The sequence below is a fragment of the Bombina bombina genome, chromosome 4 (genome assembly GCF_027579735.1).
Source record: "Bombina bombina isolate aBomBom1 chromosome 4, aBomBom1.pri, whole genome shotgun sequence".
In the NCBI taxonomy this organism is placed as follows: Eukaryota; Metazoa; Chordata; class Amphibia; order Anura; family Bombinatoridae; genus Bombina; species Bombina bombina.
The window spans coordinates 1,037,816,092-1,037,838,525 of record NC_069502.1 but is presented as its reverse complement, the minus strand read 5'-3'; the positions used below and the strand labels follow the sequence as shown (position 1 = coordinate 1,037,838,525).

Below are 22,434 nucleotides of genomic sequence, written 5' to 3'. Positions count from 1 at the left end.
ACATATATATATATATATATTTAGACGTGCATATGTATGTATCTCTATATTAAATCCCTTTGCTGTCCTTTTTTTTCTAACACCTGAGACCTCATATCTTTGAGCCCTTATAACATTTTATTACAATTTAAAAAAAAAATTGTTCTTAGATAGTGTTATGATTGTAACTGTACTTTTAAATGTATTTTTGATGTGTTTTGTGACTCTTTTTTGACTCACTTAACAGTTAACCAGGGCTCTGAAGTCACTGTAATCATTCTAGGGTAAACTGAGATTGTGCTTGCATGTTCAAATTTACTTTTCACTTGTAATACAGGCAGAATTTAACTTGCGTGCAAACTGCCTCAAAAACCTAATGCAAATGATAGCACTCCACTTGTAATCTAGCCCTCTATCAGTAATATATACATGCAAATGCATAGACACTAGATGACATGCACACAAGCAAACTATCTAAAGAACAGTCTATGAAAGTAAGAATACACACAGATTAGACTGACAAAGTGGTTTACTACTTTTGTCCTGCAATACGTAACTCACAGCTATATTATATCCCCCATTGTATTACTTTGAAACTAGCGTTGTATATTTGAAAGAGTCATAGAAGTGCATAAAAATGTTTATATGTGTTGGGGCATTTTTTAATTACACTGTTACTTGCATATAACTGTATGTTTAATCCCTGCAAAGGGGTGAAACAAATAGTTAAAGGGCCACTAAACCCAAAATCTTTCTTTCATGATTCAGATAGAGAATAGAAATTTAAACAACATTACAATTTACTTCTATTATTTATTTTGCTTCATTTTTTAGATATCCTTAGTTGAAGAAAAAGCAATGCACATGGTGAGCCAATCACACGAGGCTTCTATGTGCAGCAACCAATCAGCAACTGCTGAGCATATCTAGATATGCTTTTCAGCAAAGAATATCAAGAGAATAAAACAAATTAGATAATATAAGTAAATTAGAAAGATGTTTAAAATTGCATTCTCTTTCTAAATCATGAAAGAAAAAATGTGGGTGTCATGTCTCTTTAAATTCAGCTCTAGAGTAGCACTGCACTTCAGACAGCAAGATGGTGACTGGAGACTACCCACATATGCCACCTTGTATTGGCTTACCACACGTGTCCAGCTAGGTTTTGGTAGTGCATTAATGCTCAAGAGCTGATTACACATTGTTTTATGCACGCAACAGTACAATAATAAAATATTCTAAAAAAAACACAATCTTTTAGCACGTTTTTGCCCCTTAAATTATTTTATCTTAATTACGGTATGTGATATCTACAGTCTCAACTTTCCAATGAGGAGTATTATGTCCACCTAGGTGGTGAGGTGGTCAAGTCAATTGATTTTTAACTCCGCAAACCCAGGAAGATCGGACTTCATATAAGTTCCAAGAGCACAGTACAGTGTGTGTCTAATTTCCACAAAAAAAAGCTGGTTGACCAAGCTAATTTATCAAAAAAGGGCAAAGTGTGAAATTTCAAATGGCACAAAGCACTCTTGTATGCCACATGGACAGAGAAATGGAGACAGTAAAATTAAAATAAAATTAAACACTAAATAAATGCTTGATAGAAAGATGCATTTAAGTTAAAGATTAGTCTAAGAATAACACGTAGATGTATTTTATAAAGTTTCATAAGCTGTTTAAATATTGACAAAATAAGGGTAAAGTATTAGTGTCTATAAAACAATGGGAGCTGCCATGTTGTAACTTAGGTTTCCTTCTCTGTTGTGGCCAATTAGGGACAGTTATAAATAGGTCACTAGAGTGTGCAGCCACTGGCTGTGTGGAATATAACAGTATTCTGCACTTCCATTTCTAACAGGAACTGTTAAGATCACAATTTCAGAATGGAATTACAGGAAAAGGGAGAAAAATAAATTATGTTGCATACTTCTTTTTATATATGTGATTTATAATTTTATATTACTATCTCAAAGTGTGTAATGTCCCTATAATTTTTATTTTACTTAGCCCCATGCAGGGGCTAAAAACAATTTATTTTTCTCATTTAATGCAACATATTTTTTGCTATTCTAGAATATTTTTGTATTCTAATCAAACTACATACACATTATTTTTTTTATTATTGACTAAGCCTAAAATCCATTGAGTAGCTCAAAAAGGGTTAAAGAAAATAGAAGAATATCAGTGAGGCTAAGTAAGAATAACAACACCGTGTTTGGTAAACAAAGCGACCTTATCACAGATCATCACACAATAAAGTACAGAAACCTAAGAGATCCTTGTTGGGGGTAGTTCTACAGCTTCACTGAAGCCAGCTTCGAGTTTCCACTTATTATCTGAGCTGCTGTATTGCGCTACCTCCTAAATCGTGAATACGAACAATTCAACAAACTACACACACAGTGACTTGCAAAAAGAACAGGACTGTTTGTGACACTTCATTGCACCGACAGCAATTAGAAACAATGCGATCTCTTTCTGAAGTCTAAACTTATTTATCTAATTTACAAGCAACAGACAGCGCATGCGCTAATCTTCCTTCTGCGCATGCTCACTGGATAAGTCTTCCTCTACAGTACAATCACAATGCGCTATGTTGTTACTATAGAAACGGAACTCCGTCTCTATTCCCAAACACAAGTTTCTAGATGTGTCAGCTAGTATCAGTGAGGGTCGGGATGTGGGATCTGGGCTGCACCAAACACACAGGCTCCGGGATTTGATCCGCAGTTACTGCAGGTAAACCGTGAATTTAAATCTAGTGAGTGCCCTATGACTTTCTTCACAGTGTTTTACTGTATGTGTGTTTACAATTTATGCATCTTTCTAGGTCAACCAAGAAAACATTTATGCTATAAACAGTTCTGGTACTTTTCTTTTTTTACTGTGGTCATATATTTAAAACTATAGTAACTATTTACATAGCTATGATCTCAAAGGCTGATAATAAGGGATCTCTGTGTTCAAATTATTTCAGCTTTTAAATCATTATTTTCAACGTTTCTAAAAATGTAACACAACACAACTTTTTCTGCACTACTGTTTTGAAATATTAATTTCTCAGTTCTATAAAGAATAATATATTTATATGTTATGATAGCAACCAGCTCATTAAATATATAATATTGCTATGAACTATATCAGTTGAGAGGAGGGATGATAATGTATGCTACTGGACTGGTAGAGTAATTATTTTGATTTAAAAACATTTTTTTTAAAGAAATTAAGTTCTGATAACATTTTTTTGTGAGATCATTTATTGTGGTGTGGTCACATCTGTTTATCTGAGATTGTAACTATCAATTTGGAGGTCTACACTACAGTACAACATTGTAATTGTAACAATAATATGATCACTTGATAAAGTTAATTAAATACTCTTTATTGGTAATTATGAAATACAATTGTGCTGTTAGTGGTAACATTAAGGTTTTGCTAATGTCTTTAGTGATATATGAGATAGATATCTGATACCATTTATATGTCTCTAAGTACTAAGCTAAGTAATGTTATGTTTAATTAGTAAATGCTGCCACACCTACCAACATTACAAGTGCTTACTGGCAGATATTTATTCCGATTGACTTAATGCAAATTATTTGTTGCAGTTCTTGATGTAGGAAAAAGCAAAACACTATCAACAATATGGTGTTGGGCTATTTTCTTTTTTTTTTTTTTAAAGTTACTACAATCAAATTAAATTGCCAAATGCATTTAAATTGTTTGTTTACTGTCCCTTTAATTAAACATTTTGGGCCCGATTACAAGTGGAGTAATACTCTCGCTCAAGCCTGCGCTAAAGGTAAGCTTTTTGCACGCATCTGGTTCTGTTCGTATTACAAGTTGAAAGTAAACTGTTTTTGCTCGCCTGCTAACCTGACGCGTGTAAAGAGCCGAACATAGAATATCGCGCAAGCATTCAAGAATTCCCCCATAGAAGAAGTAAATGGAGCAAAAGAGTAGAAAAAAAACCTAATACCCTACTCGCGCACAAACTAGATCACATATTCTCAAGTGCGCTAACCAGACATGAAAATATAAATATTTCACATTCCAATGTTCTTCACATAGCAGAATGTTCTATTTATTCATAAATACATATTTCTATGTATATCTGATTTAATTGCACTAATATATATATATATATATATATATATATATACTTCCCAGTTGAGACGGCACACACTTTATCAAGCCAGCCACCCGGTGCTCTGCCACAGATAGAGCATACAGCAAAAGATGTGTTGAATCCCACGGACGGTCTCCGCGGTATCATATTATTCAAAAACACAGCAGGCACAGCAGACTTTGTAACACTCCGTTTAATTGATGTCAACAAAAGGAAACCAGACGTTTCGGCTCGCACAGGAGCCTTTCTCAATGGTAGTATAACCGGACATGACATACAGAACACAAACTCTAATTTCAATACCCACCCAACCCAGTGAACTCACCAATCAGACCGCACCTTAGTCACACACCCCCACGCATATGCGCAAAAGACCGGACTCGACATCAGCACAGCTGATCGACTAAAACGCGGAATGACGTCACCACGCCTCTTACGCTTAGACCAACAGCAGGAGCCCCGGGTGCCATGGAGATAAAAAAACAACAATAGTTGTACTCCAATCGGCTAATGCAGTGGGTGGAGACACATGGGCATAGCTGACAGGCGAGAAATACATAGTGAGGCCAAATAACAGGCCGCAAACATACATAAATATATACAGGCATAAACGGTATCCATTATTATGAACATAGTATCCCAAAATATTATTCTATAATGTTTACATCCACATTACCACTAACACTGCCATCTATACACCAAAGTATCAAGACAGTGAGAGTGTAATAAAGGGGAAAAAAGACCCCAAACATCAAAATCAGGGACTTTTTTATGCAGGGGCATCATGCCCACAAGGAATAGATAGAAACAGAAAGCAGGACGACTCCCAATATATGCGGCTTATCTAACTTTGTAGCAACAGCCAAAGTCAATATTTGTATTTAAACCCCTAGGGGTAACTGTATCCAGGGTGAATATCCAACAAGCCTCCAGCCTCAGTAGTGCCTGTCCTCTGTCACCCGGGCACGTGATCAATAAGCATTGTCCGTAGAGAGGATACACTATGTCCTGCAGATAAGAAGTGACGTGCAACAGGCTGCTCTGAACATCCTTTATCAAGGGCCTGGCGAATAGCTGATTTGTGGTTTGCCAGACGTTCCCTTAACAACGTCACCGTCTTGCCAATGTAGTATCTTGAACATGGACAAATGATGGCATAGATGACAAATTCTGAAGTACAAGTGAGTCTATGTTTAATGACGAATCGTCTGTTCGTGTGTGGATGTTGAAATGAATTTCCCGTGATTAGGCTATTGCATGTTACACAATTGCCACATTTTTGGCATCCAGGTTTACCTCTAGGGAGCGACGTCTGTTTATCATAACAGTGTGTCGGATCATTAAGCACCAATAGGTCCCTCAGGTTACTCGCTCTCCTATATACCAAACATGGTATCGGAGTATCCACAAAGGGAAGACTTGTATCCTTAGATAACATCATCCAGTTCTTCTTGATAGTAGAGTGGACAAGTTTAGAGCTCGGGGTGTATATAGTCAGGGAATTCCCGCTTAGGTGATTCAACCGCAGTTTTTCTTGTAGTTACAGAATCTTCTGTCCAATTGTTGGCTTCAAGGCATTGTTGGTCTATCAGTGTGGACAGATATCCCCTCTCCAGAAATTTTTTAGACATTTCAAGTAATTGTTCTTTTTTGCGGGAGTCGTCCGTATATATATATATATATATATAAAGGTATAGATATATACATATATATATATATATATATATATATATATATATATATATATAGGAGTATCTGTTTAAAAAAACATAGAACATATTCTGCTATATGCAGAACAGTGTAATGTGAAATATTTACAGTAAATACACAGTATAACACTTTATTTCAAATGAATATTGCATACATTTTTTTTACATGTTTTCATCTAATTGACTGCAAAGGGTGCCAATGCACTTATATATATGTCTATATATGTACTGTATTCATATGTATTTATGTGTATATATGTCTGTAAATACAAATATACATGTATATATATATATATGTATATATACACACATATTTAGACATCTATCTATCTATCTATCTATCTATCTATCTATCTATCTATCTATATATACAGTATATGTTTCTCTATGTTAAAGCCCTTTGCCTGCCTCATATCTTTGAGCCCCTATAACTTCTTTTGTGCAATTTTTTTTAATACTTTTTATTATCAGTGTAAGTGTACTTTGTAATGTATTTTTGATGTGTTTTGTGGCACTTTTTTGTTTTGAAAAACAGTTAACCAGAGCTCTGAGATTGCGATATCCCGACTAGCGCTAACTTCAATTTCACTCAAGCTATCGTGTTTACTTTCAACACGATAAAAAGTGAAAAACCTGACATGCGCAAACAGCCATGATAAACCCCTTTTCGATTGTGCATAACTTTTTTAATATTATTATTTTTATTAGGTTTTACATATTGATACAATATGGCATTTGCAGTAAAGACAGTACATATATTAGCTATGGTTAGTCTTGAAGTATCAATGGAAGGTTGTTTCAGATTTATAGCAAACCATCATAGTGCCCTGCAAACCACAAACAGTTAAAGGAATACTTAACCCATTTATTTTTCTTTAATGATTCAGATAGAGCATGTAATTTAAATAGCAGGAATGTAAAGCATAGGAGCAAGCCCATTTTTGGTTCAGAACCTGGGTTATGCTTTCTTATTGGTGACTAAATGTCAGCCACCAATAAGCAAGCGCTATCCATGGTGCTGAACCTAAAATGGGCAAGCTCCTATGTTTTAAATTCCTGCTTTTTAAATAAAGATAGCAAGAGAACGAAGAATAATTTATAATAGGAGTAAATTAGAAAGTTGCTTAAAATTGCATGCTCTATCTGAATTATGAAATAAAACAATTGGGTTTATTATCCCTTTAAGAGGAAAAGTAGAGAAAGTAACAAAATAGAGATAAAGAAAAGAGGATGTAAAGGAAAAAAGTAAATAAGACCAGTAAGGTACATTTATTTATAATTGTTCAACATTATTTTGTTTTTGTTTTGAGCTGTCATAGATTTTGCTTATTTGAAAGAAATTGGTTAGCAGATCAGCAGTATTATAATTTGATAATGTGATAATTTGATAGTTGACGGTTCCCCAGTGGATTCCAGTATCAAGTGTATTTTCCTGTTTGGAATATGAAAATCTATATTACCTCATCCAGTGACCCTTCTTTTTTTAGTGTGGTTCTGTCTAGGGTAATTATGGTCTTAGTTATAGTTACTTAATATAGATTTGACTTTATCTTCAGACCAGAAAGACTCAATTTTTGTGAAAAATACGTGTTTTCCTAGTTAGGAGTATTGAATTTGTTCTAATTGCATTGTATAGTTTACTAGATTTGACCATTCCTGTATGGAAGGTGTTTGTGGGGTTTTTCAATACCTTGGGATTCCTTTTTTCACAGAGTTGGTTAGTATTGTGAAAAGGGCCTGTTGAAACTTCCATGGCATTTTAACTTTGCCATTTAGGAGATAGGTTGTAGGGGGTTTTGGTATTTGGAAATTTAAGAGTTTGGGAATGATTATATGTAGAAAATCCAAGAATTCCTCTATTGGTTTACATTCCCACCAGATAATTAGTAAGGTGGCCCTCTTGCCACATCCTCCCCAGCAGTGGTTGGTGACTCCTGGGTATATCTGATGTAGTCTATGTGGTGTTAAATACCATCTTGTTAGTATTTTAATGTTGGTTTCTACTGTTAGTATGGACATAGAGCTCTTGGTAGTATTTAAGAATATTTGTTTCCATTCGTCAGTGGTTAGGGAGATCTGAAGATAATTTTGCTATTTTTTGGTAAATGTGGGGAGTATTCGTGAGTCAGTATCTAGTAACAATTTGTATAATATTGAAAGTAAGTTTTTTGATGGGAAACCTGTAATGTAGCATTTTCTCGAATGGTGTTAATTGCCTCAAAAAAATTGATTTTTGTTTATGATTGTTTAAGTAATCTCTCACTTGGAAGTAAGATAGCCAATGTCTAAATGGGGGACCTATTTCTTTTTTAAGATCCAAGAAATATTTTATTGTGTTTTGTTGAATCATTTTGTAAAATGGTATATTGCTTTGGAATGTTGAGTGGTCTGGATCTATTTTAGTCCCATGTAATGTTAGATGTGCAATTTCTAGCAGTGTAGTCAGTGGAGATGGTATTCAGGGCCGAAGTTTGTGTAAGGCAGACTAGGCAGCCGCATTAGTTCGCCCCCAGCAGGGGAGCGCCGGATCTGCCTAGCTGCCGCCAGGTTAGTGAAAAATTATTTGCGCACCGGCACACTGACTTAAGGACACACAGCTGCGCTACTGAGATCTCAGCATATTAATCCATTAATCTATTGATTCTTTCTTTGAATCTTATTCTGCACCGGCGCCCCCTGGCTGAACTGAACCTGAAACTGCAACTAACGATTCACGAATTATCATGGGCAGGGGAGGGCGTGAAGAAGCAGAAGCACTTGCGCAGCAGCTGCATAACGTACCCTATCTACTATGATGAGAAACTCTGTGCGTGCGTCAGTGACGTGGTGGAGGTGGCGGTGGAGCCAGGTGAGTCTGAGAGGGAAATGTGGGTGTGGTGGATACTGGCGCCTCGTGACTGACACAGTCACTGTCCACATTTTGAGCCACTTGACGTGAAGTGTGATGCCCACTGACTCAGACGGTCCGGTATTGATGGAAGGAGTGAGAGGTAGGAATGGATGGCATGGCGGTCTTCACAGCCGAAGGATTTTGATTCATAATAGAATTCCTCCAACAGGGAGTCGGCTGTATTATTTTTTTTACTATGCTGTAATTATTATGCACATATAGCCAAGCCTGGCCATAACAGTCAGTAGTAGTGTAGAGAGGAAATCAGACTGGGGGTATTTCTTGAAAAAGGAAATGGTAAATGATGTGGAGAGGCAGTCAGGCAGAATAAAAATCTGTATTGATAATTTGGGACTTTCTGGAGGTAGGCTAGGCAGAAAACAAGATGGGGCAAAAAAATCAATGCGCAGATAAGAGGTTAAAAAAAGAACTGGGGATGGAAGAGTTTCAGTATTTATATAAAGGAATTAATGCATATAAGTGGGAATTGGGGGTAGAGTGGTCCAGGCTAAATAAAGTTAAAATGAAATTAAGTGCAATAAAAAAAACACAAGAGGGAAATAAAGGGCAGAAGGCTGAATATATCACAAATTGTGTTGTAGACAGATTATAAGGTATATGAGAATGACTAAGGCGGGGCTGATAATACAGAGCAGATGGGGGGGGGGGTAAAGAAAGATTAAATCCACCTGTCACTGCTGGCAGACAGTAAATTATGAGGGGAGCACTGTAATGTACAGTTATTGGGAACACGCACCCCTTATTGTGATGTCAGCAGTGCCACTGATAGGCACTTACTACCCCATCACAGGAACTTACCTGTATCACTCAAGGCAAGTGAAGAGAAAAGGGAAATATCAACTATAGTTATTATATTTTACTACTGAACATGTCAAAGGTACAGGAAGTTTGCTTTTTGTATTCAGACATACAAGTCACATGCTACTGCTGCTCTAATCTTTATTTGTGTTGATGCAGAAAGCAGACAGGGTAGTGATACTGTGCGTGTTGTGGGGTCACATGGTGTGTGGTATGGCTACTGGTGCCAGGGGTTAATACAAGGGGACAGTGAGTGCTAAAAATGGCTGAGCTGAGACAGGGATGAGCACAATATCAGCTAGATTACGAGTTTTGCGTTAGAGGTTATGTGGTGCTAAAAAAGCAGCGTAAAACTCAGTAACGCAGCCCCATTGACTCCTATGGGGAAACACATTTTATGTTTACACCTAACACCCTAACATGAACCCCGAGTCTAAACACCCCTAATATTACACTTATTAACCCCTAATCTGCCGCCCCCTACATCGCCAACACCTCCATTATAATTATTAACCCCTAATCTGCCGCTCCGGACACCGCCGCCACCTACAATATACTTATGAACCCCTAATCTGCTACCCCCAACATCGCCGACACCTACATTATATTTATTAACCGCTAATTTGCCGCCCCCAATGTCATCGCAACCTACCTACACTTATTAACCCCTAATCTGCCGCCCCCAACGTCGCCGCCACTATAATAAACATATTAACCGCTAAACCACCACACTCCCGCCTCACAAACATTAGTTAAATATTATTAACCCCTAATCTGCCGTCCCTAACATCGCCGCCACCTACCTACATTTATTAACCCCTAATCTGCCGCCCCAACGTCGCCGCCACTATACTAAATGTATTAACCCTTAAACCTAAGTCTAACCCTAACCCTAACACCCCTAACTTAAATATAATTACAATAAATCTAAAGAAAACTTACTATTAATAACTAAATAATTCCTATAAATACTTACCTATAAAATAAACCCTAAGCTAGCTACAATATAACTAATAGTTACATTGTAGCTATCTTAGGGTTTATTTTTCTTTTACAGGCAAGTTTGTATTTATTTTAACTAGGTAGAATAGTTACTAAATAGTTATTAACTATTTAGCAACTACCTAGCTAAAATAAATACAAATTGACCTGTAAAATAAAACCTAACCTAAGTTACACTAACACCTAACACTACACTATAATTAAATAAATTAACTAACTTAACAACAATTAAATAAATTAAATTAGCTAAAGTACAAAAAAAAAGAAAATTTATGCTTACCTGATAAATTTGTTTCTTTTTAGACATAATGAGTCCACGGATTTCATCCTTACTTGTGGATTACGCCTCCTGGTCAGCAGGAGGAGGCAAAGAGCACCACAGCAGAGCTGTATATTTAGCTCCTCCCTTCCCACCCATTCCAGTCATTCGACCGAAGGTAGGAAGAGAAAGGAAAAGCTAAGGTGCAGAGGTGACTGAAGTTTAACTAAAAATAAAAACCTGTCTCAAAGAACAGAGCGGGTCGTGGACTCATCGTGTCTAAAAAGAAACAAATTTATCAAGTAAGCATAAATTTTCTTTTCTTTTTAAAGACACGAGGAGTCCACGGATTTCATCCTTACTTGTGGGATACAATACTAAAGCTATAGTACACGGATGAAAAGGGAGGGATAAGACAGGGAACCTAAACAGAAGGCACCACTGCCTGAAGAACTTTTCTCCCAAAAACAGCCTCAGCGGAGGCAAAGGTATCAAATTTATAAAATTTAAAAAAAGTATGAAGAGAAGACCAAGTTTCAGCCTTGCAAATCTGTTCAACAGAAGCATCATGTTTGAATGCCAATGAGGAAACAACAGCCCTAGTGGAATGAGCCGTAATTCTCTCAGGAGGCTGCTGTCCAGCAGTCTCATATTCAAAACGGATTATATTCTTCAGCCAAAAAGAAAGAGAGGTAGCCGTAGCCTTCTAACCCTTACGCCTCCCCAAAAAATTGACAAATAAAGAAGACGATTGACGGAAGTCTTTAGTCGCTTGTAAGTAAAACTTTAAAGCACGGACTACGTCCAAATTGTGTAGCAGTCATCAGCTGCAGAGAAACTAGATTCAGGTGATGGAAGCGACCCTGAATGAGAAGGTCCTTCCTCAATGGAAGCTTCCACGGTGGCAGAGATGACATGTCCACCAGATCGGCATACCAAATCCTGTGAGGCTACGCAAGGGCAATGAGGATCACTGATGCCCTCTCCTGTTTGATTCGAGCAATTCGAGGAAGGAGAGCAAACGGGAGGAATACATATGCTATGCTGAAAGACCAAGGAACTGCCAAAGCATCTATCAGCTCGGCCTGGGGGTCCCTGGACCCGTATCTCGAAAGCTTTGCATTCTGACGAGACGCCATAAGATCCAACTCCGGCCGACCCCATCTGAGAATCAGGTTGGAAAATATTTCCGGATGGAGTTCCCACTCTCCCGGATGAAAGGTCTGCCTGCTCAGAAAATCCACTCCCCAGTTTTCCACCCCTGGGATGTGGATCGCCGACAGATGGCAAGAGTGAGTCTCCGCCCACTGAATTATTTTGGCTACCTCGATCATAGCTAAGGATCTCCTTGTTCCTCCCTGATGCTTGATGTAAGCCACTGTCGTTATGTTGTCTGACTGGAATCTGATGAATTGGGCCAAGGCCAACTGAGGCCAGGCCAAAAGCGCATTGAATATTGCCCTCATCTCTAGAATGTTGATGGGAAGAAGAGACTCTGCCTGAGTCCATACTCCCTGAGCCCTTAAAGAGCCCCAGACTGCTCCCCATCCTAAAAGGCTGGCATCCGTTGTCACAATCACCCATGAAGGTCTGCGAAAGCATGTCCCCAGGGATAGATGATCCATAGACAACCACCACAGAAGAGAGTCCCTTGTCTCCTGATCTAGGGTTATTCGAGGAGACAAATCTGTATAATCTCTATTCCACCGCCTGAGCATGCTCAGCTGCAGAGGCCTGAGGTGAAACCGAGCAAACGGAATGATGTCCATTGCTGCCACCATCAATCCAATTACCTCCATGCACTGAGCCACTGATGGCAGAGGATTGGACGGAAGGCCTCGACATGTATTCGGGATCTTTAACCTTCTGACCTCTGTCAGAAAAATTTTCATGGATATAGAGTTCCCAAGAAGGGTACCCTTGTCTGCGGAAATAACAAACTCTTTTTCAGATTTACCTTCCACCCGTGAGTTCTCAGGAAGGATAGCACAATGTTGGTATGGGACTTTGCTAGTTGATAAGATGACGCCTGGATCAGAATATCATCCAGATAAGGCGCCACCGCAATGCCCTGCGGTCTTAGAACCGCCAGTAGAGACCCCAGAACATTTGTGAAAATTCTGGGTGCCGTGGCCAGACCGAAAGGGAGAGCCACAAACTGAAAATGTTTGTCCAGAAAGGCAAACCTCAGAAACTTGTGATGATATGTGTGTATAGGAACATGAAGATATGCATCCTTTAGATCCACTGCCGTCATAAATTGACCCTCCTGGATCAATGGAAGAATGGTACGAATAGTTTCCGTCTTGAAGGATGGAACTCTGAGAAACTTGTTTAGACTTTTTAGGTCTAAAATAGGTCTGAAAGCTCCCTCTTTTTTGGGGACTAAAAACAGATTTGAATAAAACCCCTGTCCCTGTTCCTGTATTGGAACGGGACAGATTACTCCCATGGAGGAGAGGTCTCCTACACAACGTAAGAACGCCTCTCTTTTTATCTGGTCTGCAGATAATCATGAAAGTTGAAACCTTCCTCTGCGGGAAGAATTTCTGAACTCCAATTTGTATCCCTGAGACACTATTTCTATTGCCCAGGGATCCTGAACATCTCTTATCCAAGCCTGGATGAAGAAGGAAAGTCTGCCCCCTACTAGATCTGGTCCCGGATCCGTGGCCAACCCTTCATGCTGACTTGGAAGCAGCAGCAGGCTTCTTGGATTGTTTACCCTTGTTCCAAGACTGGTTGGGTCTCCAAGTAGACTTGGTTTGTGAATAGTTCCCTTCCTGTTTAGAGGAAGAGGAAGGCGGGATTTCCTTGAAATTTCGAAAGGAACGAAAATTACTCTGTCGACCTCTCTGTTTGGATTTTTTATCCTGAGGGAGGATATGACCCTTGCCTCCCGTGATGTCAGAAATAATTTCCTTTAAGTCAGGTCCGAACAGGGTCTTCCCCTTGTAAGGAATAGCCAAAAGTTTAGACTTGGATGACACATCCTCAGACCAAGACTTCAACCATAAGGCTCTGCGTGCTAAGATGGAAAAGCCCAAACTCTTAGCCACCAATTTAGTAATTTGCAGAGAAGCATCCATAATAAACGAATTAGCTAATTTAAGAGCTTTAATCCGATCCTGTATCTCTTCCAAAGAAGTCTCAGTTTTAAGAGACTCTTCCAGGGCATCAAACCAATAAGCAGCCGCACTGATAACCGTAACAATGCAAGCCGCCGGTTGCAATAGCAACCCCTGGTGAACATAGATCTTCTTAAGGAGACCCTCCAACTTCTTATCCATAGGGTCTTTGAAAGCACAACTATCCTCAATAGGAATAGTAGTCCGTTTGGTCAGGGTAGAAATAGCTCCCTCTACCTTAGGGACCATCTGCCAAGAGTCCCTAACAGCGTCAGCTATAGGGTACATCTTTTTAAAAATGGGAGAAGGAGAGAAGGGAATACCTGGTCTCTCCCATTCCTTAGAAATAATCTCTGAAGTTCTCTTTGGAACTGGAAAAACATCAGAGTAAGAAGGAATTTCTAAGTATCTGTTCAACTTACTCAATTTCTCTGGAGGAACCACTATTGAATCACAGTCATCCAAAGTCACCAACACCACCCTCAGTAATAGGCGGAGGTGTTCAAGCTTAAACCTGAAATAAACCACTTCAGAATCAGTCAGCGGTAAGGCACTTCCTGAATCAGAAAGTTCACCTTCCAAGATCGCCATCATAGTATCAGAAGCTGCATTGACCACGTAGTTGTCCTTCCTTTTACGCTTGCCTTGAAGTATGGAAAAGGCAGTCAACGCATCGGAAAGTGTAGAGGACATAACTGCAGCTATGGAGAAGTACCTGGCACCGCCTGAGCGGGCGTTAAGGGCTGTGACGCTTGGGGAGAAAGTTGCGGCATACTCTGAATCTCATCGGTAGACCCCTGAGAAGCATCCGCTTTCGGCAATTTTTTATCAAAGAAAATTTGTTCTCTATAGTGTAAAGCCATCTCAACACATGAGGGACAAAAAGGAACAGGAGGTTCCACATTGGCATTCAAACACATGGAACATATAACATCCTGGATATCTTCAGAGTCCATGATAACAAAAAGCAAAATCGAACTTGGCTCCTTTAAATTATATAGGCCTTTAATTTATGGCCCAAAAACACTATGTGTACAAGTACTAATGTAAACACTGGTCAATAGATCCTGAAAAATAGCAGGATACTGTGCCTTTAAAAAATAAAACGTCTAACAATTTTACTGCACTGGCTAATCTGCAAGCCGATGTCTATACAATGCGTTTTAACGTAAAAGAAATAACACCTCTTCGCCTCAACAGCTCTGCTGAGGCGCCTACCTGCCCCCACGTTCCACCGACCACTCTCCCAGTAAAACTCCAGATTGTGTCTCAGAACGCCAAAGACCGTCTGCTTATCCAACCATGCGGTCGTAGCGTAACTCCTGACATGCAATGAGTATCACTGAACGTCGGGACTCCGGAGCAATAATCACTGTGCGGTTTCTCAGACCCAAGCGCGCCAAAGTAAACCCCACCCTTCGTGGGCGTCGCGCAAAACCATCTGACTAAGATTATAATAAAACCACTAATCGCTGGTCATTTACCCAAACGTAGCCCAGAAAAAACACAGCCTTTATCCGGAGCCCCTTTATTTCAAAGCTCTGGTAACATATAGCCCCAGCGTCTTGCCCACAGTACATATAAACAGTGACTGGCAGGGGAGCCCTCACTGTAAAGAGACCATGTCCCCCATAAGTTACCATTCCAGTATAACTGTTGTAACAGTGCCGGTTGTCATGACCATATGAAACCATACACTCTGTTCAATAGGGGAAGCCCTTCCCAGAAAGCCCATGTTCCCAACATATGACAAGTAAGTGCATAGTCGTTTCTGAGATACTATATGGCCCAGAAAAATAAAAGACTGCTCTTACCTCGATGCTGTCCGACACCATGACAGGTCCCACAGGATCAAGAGGTCTTCTCCCTCCTATAGCTCTGTGGACACAGATAGGGCTTTGGTTAGTATCTGCTAAGGCCATCATCGAAAGGGCAGTAACACAGTATGGGAGGCGCAGTGAGAATTATGTCCCACCAGTTCCCATTGCTTTAAAGCCACCAGTAGCTCTACTCTAGAGGCTGACAAGGAATATGGCTACACCCTATAATAAAATAGCACTCACTGGTACCATTTTAAAAATAATAAACTCTTGATTGAAGAATCTAAACTAACACCTCACTTTACCTCTTCCTATCACTAACACAGGCAAAGAGAATGACTGGAGTGGGAGGGAAGGGAGGAGCTATATATACAGCTCTGCTGTGGTGCTCTTTGCCTCCTCCTGCTGACCAGGAGGCGTAATCCACAAGTAAGGATGAAATCAGTGGACTCATCGTGTCTTTAAAAAGAAAAACAAACACTAAATTACAGAAAATAATAAACAAGTTACAGATTTTAAAACTAATTACACCTAAGCTAATAGCTCTATCAAAATAAAAAAGCCCCCCAAAATAAAAAAAACCCTAGCCTAATAAAACCCACCACCCACACAACCAACCCCCCAAATAAAATACTATCTAAAAAAACCTAAGCTCCTGAAAAGGGTATTTGGATGGGCATTGCCCTTTAAAGGACAGTTAGCTCTTTTGCGGCCCAAAGTCCCTAACCTAAAAATAAAACCTACCCAATACACCCTTAAAAAAACCTAACACTAACCCCCTGAAGATTGACTTACAGTTCTGATGACCGGACATCCATCCTCAAGGAAGCGGCAGAAGTCTTCGTCCAACCGGGCCTAAGTCCTCAACGAAGCCGGGAGAAGTCTTCATTCAAGCTGGGCTAAGTGGTCCTCCATATTTATTTTAGTGTTTGCAATGCGGGAGGGCCTCGGTTTAGGGGTTAATAGGTAGTTTATGGGTGTTAGTGTACGTTTTAGCACTTTAGTTATGAGTTTTATGTTACGGTGTTGTACCATAAAACTCTTAACTACTGACTTTAAAATGCGTTAGGACTCTTGACGGGGTAGGGTGTACCGCTCACTTTTTGGCCTCACAGGACAGACTTGTAATACCGGCGCTATGGAAAGCCCATAGGAAAAAGACTTTACGACGTTTACGTAAGTCGTTTTGCGGTAAGGCCAAAGAAGTGTGCGGTGACCCTAAACCTTCAAGACTCGTAATACCAGCGGGCATAAAAAAGCAGCGTTAGAACCTCTTAACGCTGCTTTTTTACCCTAACTCACAACTCGTAATCTAGCCGTGTGGGTAGTAAGGGTGGATGAGGGATCAGAGGGACAGTTTTTAGGGCATTGTTTAGACCATGGCCATTGTTTAGAGCACTTTACAAAACCACAAATATGCTTTTTTATGTAAAAGAAAAATAAGTTAGCTTAATGGAGCACAAATAAAATATACTTGGTATGGGGGTGGTCTGGAGGAGGGCAGGAAGGTGGGTGGTAGTTTTTTTTTATTGTGCCTTGGTGGGGGGATTGGGGGCAGGGGGGGCGTCAAAATGCACCTCACCTATGTAGACAAAAATCCTCGGACTGGGCCTGATGGTATTGATAAGATGTTTTTATTTTTCCGTAATATTGTGTCCCAAACCGATAGGGTTTTGAATATAAGTGGGTGCTTGTCTTTAGTTATGGTTCTTTCAGTTTTATGAAGGTCACATAGGCTTCCCAGATTAGTAAGTGATGCCAGATCTTCTTCTACTCTTACCTATTGCTTATTTACCCTTCCTCTATGCCAGTACCATATTCTTACTAAGTGGGTGGCCTGATAGTAGAGTATCAGTTGGGGTATGCCCAATAATTCCTGCTCCCTCTGTCTATATAACAGTGGGATAGACATTCTAGGTCGTAGATTACTCCAAATAAAGTTATTGATCAAGGCTTGCACTTCTTTAAAATAGGTATAAGGAACTGTGATAGGCATTGTTTGAAATAAGTATAAGACTATAGGTAGAATTGTCATTATAACTGTGGCTACTCTGCCTAGCTATGATAAAGGTTTATGCTGCTAAGAAAGCAGTTCTATCTTAATGGTTAGTAAAAGGGGTAGGTAATTTTTATTATACATATCTCGTATAGAAAAAGATAAATGGATGCCTAGATATTAGATGGATTTTGAAGTTAACTGGTAATTTGTTTTCAATTGTGTTTGTTGTATCATGGAGGCTGGAGTTGTAATATTAAGAATTTCCCATTTATTTTTATTCACAAGGAAGTTTGACCATTTGCTGTATTCGGATATTTATTTATCTAGCTAATTATTGAATGTAGAGGGTCTACCAGAGTTAATAAAACATCATCAGCTAATAGCGACAATTTTTGTCCAGATGTTTTAAGGAGATACCTTTAATGTTGGGGTTACATCTAATTCTGCTTGCTAGTATTTCAATAGTTAATACAAATAGTATAGGAGATAAAAGACATCCCTGTCTGGTTCCATTGTAAAATGTAAAGTGGTTTGATAGGTCACCATTAACCTTTATTCTTGCTGTTGGATTGTGGTATAGAGCTAATATTTTATCTATAAATGATGCACTGAAACCAAATCTAGACTGGGTGGCTGACCGGAATTTCCAATCCACCCTGTCAAATGCTTTTATCGGCATTGATGGCTAATAGTATTGTGTGCATGGGTCGCTTGCGCGTAACTTTAAAATATTAATTTCTGATAATAATTTTTTTTTAACTAACCGATAATTTTATTTCATTATTTTATTTATTTTTTCTAATAAATTAAAATTTAAAAGTGAGAGTGCCATATTTATTGACAGTTTTAATTGTTTGCCACCTTTTAAAGAATCCTTTTGAAATTAAATTTTTGTTTTCTTTTTTAAAATCTAGGTTACTTTTAGAGTCTTCTTTTAAGGTCAACTATTATGTGACATCCTGAATTTAATGCACAATAGCCAATTATTTTGATAACAATGTTTTTATATTCTGTGGCACTCTTTTTTTATTTCCTTTTGGCACTAACAGCGCTCAAAGTAAAAAATTAGTGCAGCCGGATTAGTTTGTTACAAGTTAAAAAATTTGTGCATGAGCAAAAGACTCAGGAAAACTAACTTCAGGACTTTTCTCCATAGACTTCTATGGGGCGCACTACAAAAAGCCTTATTAGTTAGTGCTTGGGCGCTAACCAGACACTGTGCTAGATGAACTGCGCTAAAGCCATAGATATGTATAAATATATTACACACATACACATATCTAGACATATGTATAATTATATTTATTGGAGCCCTTTCCAGTCAAACACCTTGCCATATACCATATCCATTTTTATCAAAACGTGTATATATTTGTGTAATACTTCATTTTAATATGTTTTTGATGTGTTTTCTGAATTATTTTTTTTAACATTTACACTTTACTTCAGGTCTCAAGTCCTGCTAAATATTCTAGTGCAGTTTCAGTTTTTACTCGAGCGCAACCTATAACTTTCAATATCCATTGAAGTATACGTTTGAGCTAGAGTAATGTCGGCTGTGGTAACCCATCTATAGTAAATGGAATTTGCATGTACTTTTGAAATTAAGTAGTGCGCTAATGTTAGCGCGGTCCAGCGATATTGCTTATCGGGACCCACACTATCATTAGCGCCACTTGTAATCTGGCCTTATGTTATTATTATTATCGTTATTTGTAGAGCGACAACAGATTCCACATGTTGTGGTTATATTTGGTCTAACATTAGAAAAAAATTGTATTTTTTCATTTAAAACTATAAAATAGATATTGATGTAATATAAAATATGCTAATCCTGCATTGTGTAGGAAATGTATGCAAATATAAAACACCTTCAGCATTCAGATTTGAATATGCACCAAGTTCAGGTAAATGCAGTTCTTGATATTGGTCTAACTATTCTTCTTTGTTTGCAGACTTACAATTACAACTGAAGAATTCTTTCCTTTAAGGAAATCAAAGATGTCTGTAGTTGAAGGAAGACTAGAAACATTACAAATATACAAAGTTCTTCAATGTATTAGAGAGGAGGACAAAGCACAGATAGAAAAGCTTACGAAACTTGGAATACCTAACCTTATAAACCACACTGAGCCATGTAATGGAGAAGGAGCTTTGCACTTGGCTGCTGTAGCAAATAATGTTGATATGTGCAAATTTCTGCTTAGTTTAGGAGCCCACCCAGATATTCAGGACATTAAAGGTCGTACTCCTGCAATGAAAGCAACAGAATTAGGGCATGATCTAGTACTGGCAGTTCTTGCACAGGCACAGGCTAGCATGACCATTGTTGACAAGAATGGAAAAGGTAATTTTTATTATATATTAATATTTACTTTACCATTTTTTGAATTCAGTGCCAGATATATATTGTCATCACCCATATGTACAGATTTTTTTTGAACTCATTATAGGGTTGCTGTTCCTCACAAAACAACTGGACAACGGGCGCGTGATCTGGGGTGTTGTAGATGATGGGGTGAAGATCAGACCTTAAATCTTATACCCTCTCAGCTTTTCTTTATAGGACATTAGATCCGACACCTTAGTCCTGTAGCCCCTCTAAAGTATAATAGAAGACCAGTGTCCCTGCTGCTTCTCTCCACAACATGTCCACACACATCAGACCTAGGATGAAACCCCATGGCCCAGAGCAGATCTCAGCCACACTCCCAAATCAGGCCTTAGATTAAACGCCTGTCCCTGTAGTTTCTCTCAGCCATACACCAATATTGGAAACACCCATTTGGAGACATAATAGGTAACAGATAAAAAAAAATTGATTATTAACTGCTGAGCACTGTAAATTATTCACATATTTATTCATAAATTAATAAAAATTAGCATACAAGTTGAATTTTGTGTGTTTATGAGAACGTAAACTGAACTAGTTGGAGTATTCATTTGTTGTTTGCATTTTTTAATATGATCATTATTTTGTTTGCTTTATTTTCTACATGCCCACATCATACATCTGATCAAATCCTTCTCAGAAAAATATTAACATACTGGGGCCTATTTATCAAAGGTCTTGCGCACCTGATCCAACAGTGCGGATCAGGTCTGCAAGACCTCGCTGAATGCGGAGAGCAATACGCTCTCCGTATTCAGCATTGCACCAGCAGCTCACAAGAGCTGCTGGTGCAACGCCGCCCCAGCAGGGAGGTGTCAATCAACCCGATCGTACTCGATCGGGTTGATTTCCGGCGATTCCTGTCTGCCTGCTCAGAGCAGGCGGTCAGGGTTACGGAGCAGCGGTCTTTAGACCGCTGCTTCATAACTGCTGTTTCTGGCGAGTCTCAAGACTCGCCAGAAACACGGGCCCACAAGCTCCGTTCGGAGCTTGATAAATGGGCCCCATGGTCTCAGATCAGACTTCTGCAGTACACGTCTACCTAGCCACCTCAGCTATGTTTTTCTATACATGTTGCAGTATGCAGGGAGGAACATAAAAAATGATAATAATGTGTTGTCCAGAGGTACAATACATGTTCCTACCTGCACACCCTGCAGCATTTTTAACTCATAAATATCCATTAAAACATGGCTGAGGTGGAAACCATAAGCCATGGCCTCATCAACTCTCAGATCAGACCACTGGGACTGCAGCTCATCTAAGCTAATGCTCTTCTCAACCACATAACCGCATATAGCCTCAGATCAGACTCCTGGCTACGTAATCCCAATGTGAGTCACATGGCCATAGAGTATAAGACCTCAGATCTAACTCTAGGTCCTGCAATGCATCTGTCAGCCACATGTTCACATGGGCATACAGAGGGGGGAGGGCAAGGTGGGCTCTTGTCTCCCCCCCATGGATTTTTGCTTTGCACCTAGGCTGGCCTGGAATTAACTGCCAGAGTCTTTTATAGCTGTACAGCTGTCTGTGAGTGCCCAGGGCATGGGATGTGCAGCTGGTCGGTTTGAGTGCAGTCCATTTCCGTGTTGTGTATGTGTCTGATTAAATTACAAAATACCTGTTTCATGCTTGTCTGTATTTCAATCTGTCTTATTGAAGGAGTATATTATGTGGTTGAAGGTTAGGGACCTTGACGTGGCCCTGGTCTATCAATTTTTGGCCAAATGCTGTAACAAACTCTTCCATTTTGCTTTTAATCTAGCTGTGTGCTTGCAAGAGAGTCCCAGACTTTCTATGTGTTGTGTTGTGTGTGTGGGGTCTGTGGCTGTGGCTGTGTGTGCCCTTGATTATAGGGTCCCGAGTTTGATGTTGGGGGGCCCTGTCCCTGGAGGTTCAGGACTCTTGCAAGGACGAGGCAAGCAGGCGGTGTGTTGAGGAAGTGGGATAGGAGGCAGGTGGGGCATAGAGTACAAGTTGGGGGTCTCTACCCTAATTTTTGCACGGGGGCCCTGGTTCATGTCACTCCACCCCTGCCCCTAGGGAATTGATTGCTTTGCTAATGACAGATTTTGGCCCTGTATGTAATGATTTATGGAGGATGTGGAGAAATATTGGATAAATAATCTCAGAAGCTGTAGCATAATGGTAATATGCATCAGTTTTTAAATCCATTTTAAAGGAACATTCCCTTTAATCAAAATATTTTTACAGAAATTTTTAGAAGCCAGAGCTTTCTCGTTTACTATTTTAATTATACTTAGAGCTTCCAGGTGCATCCACCAACAACCAAGGACTGGTT

The 22,434-nt window shown here is 39.2% G+C and overlaps 1 protein-coding gene across 1 annotated transcript in view; it reads left to right on the top strand.

The window, feature by feature from the left end:
• The first annotated feature begins 2,706 nt into the window (after window positions 1-2,706).
• The window catches only part of ANKEF1 (ankyrin repeat and EF-hand domain containing 1), a 72,675-nt gene continuing 52,947 nt past the window's right edge, over window positions 2,707-22,434 (top strand). Inside the window, exons 1-2 of the mRNA XM_053709331.1 lie at window positions 2,707-2,721; window positions 19,693-20,084. Of these exons, the coding sequence (XP_053565306.1) occupies window positions 19,739-20,084 (346 nt within the window). The 5' untranslated portion in view covers window positions 2,707-2,721; window positions 19,693-19,738. The remainder of the gene's footprint in view (window positions 2,722-19,692; window positions 20,085-22,434) is intronic.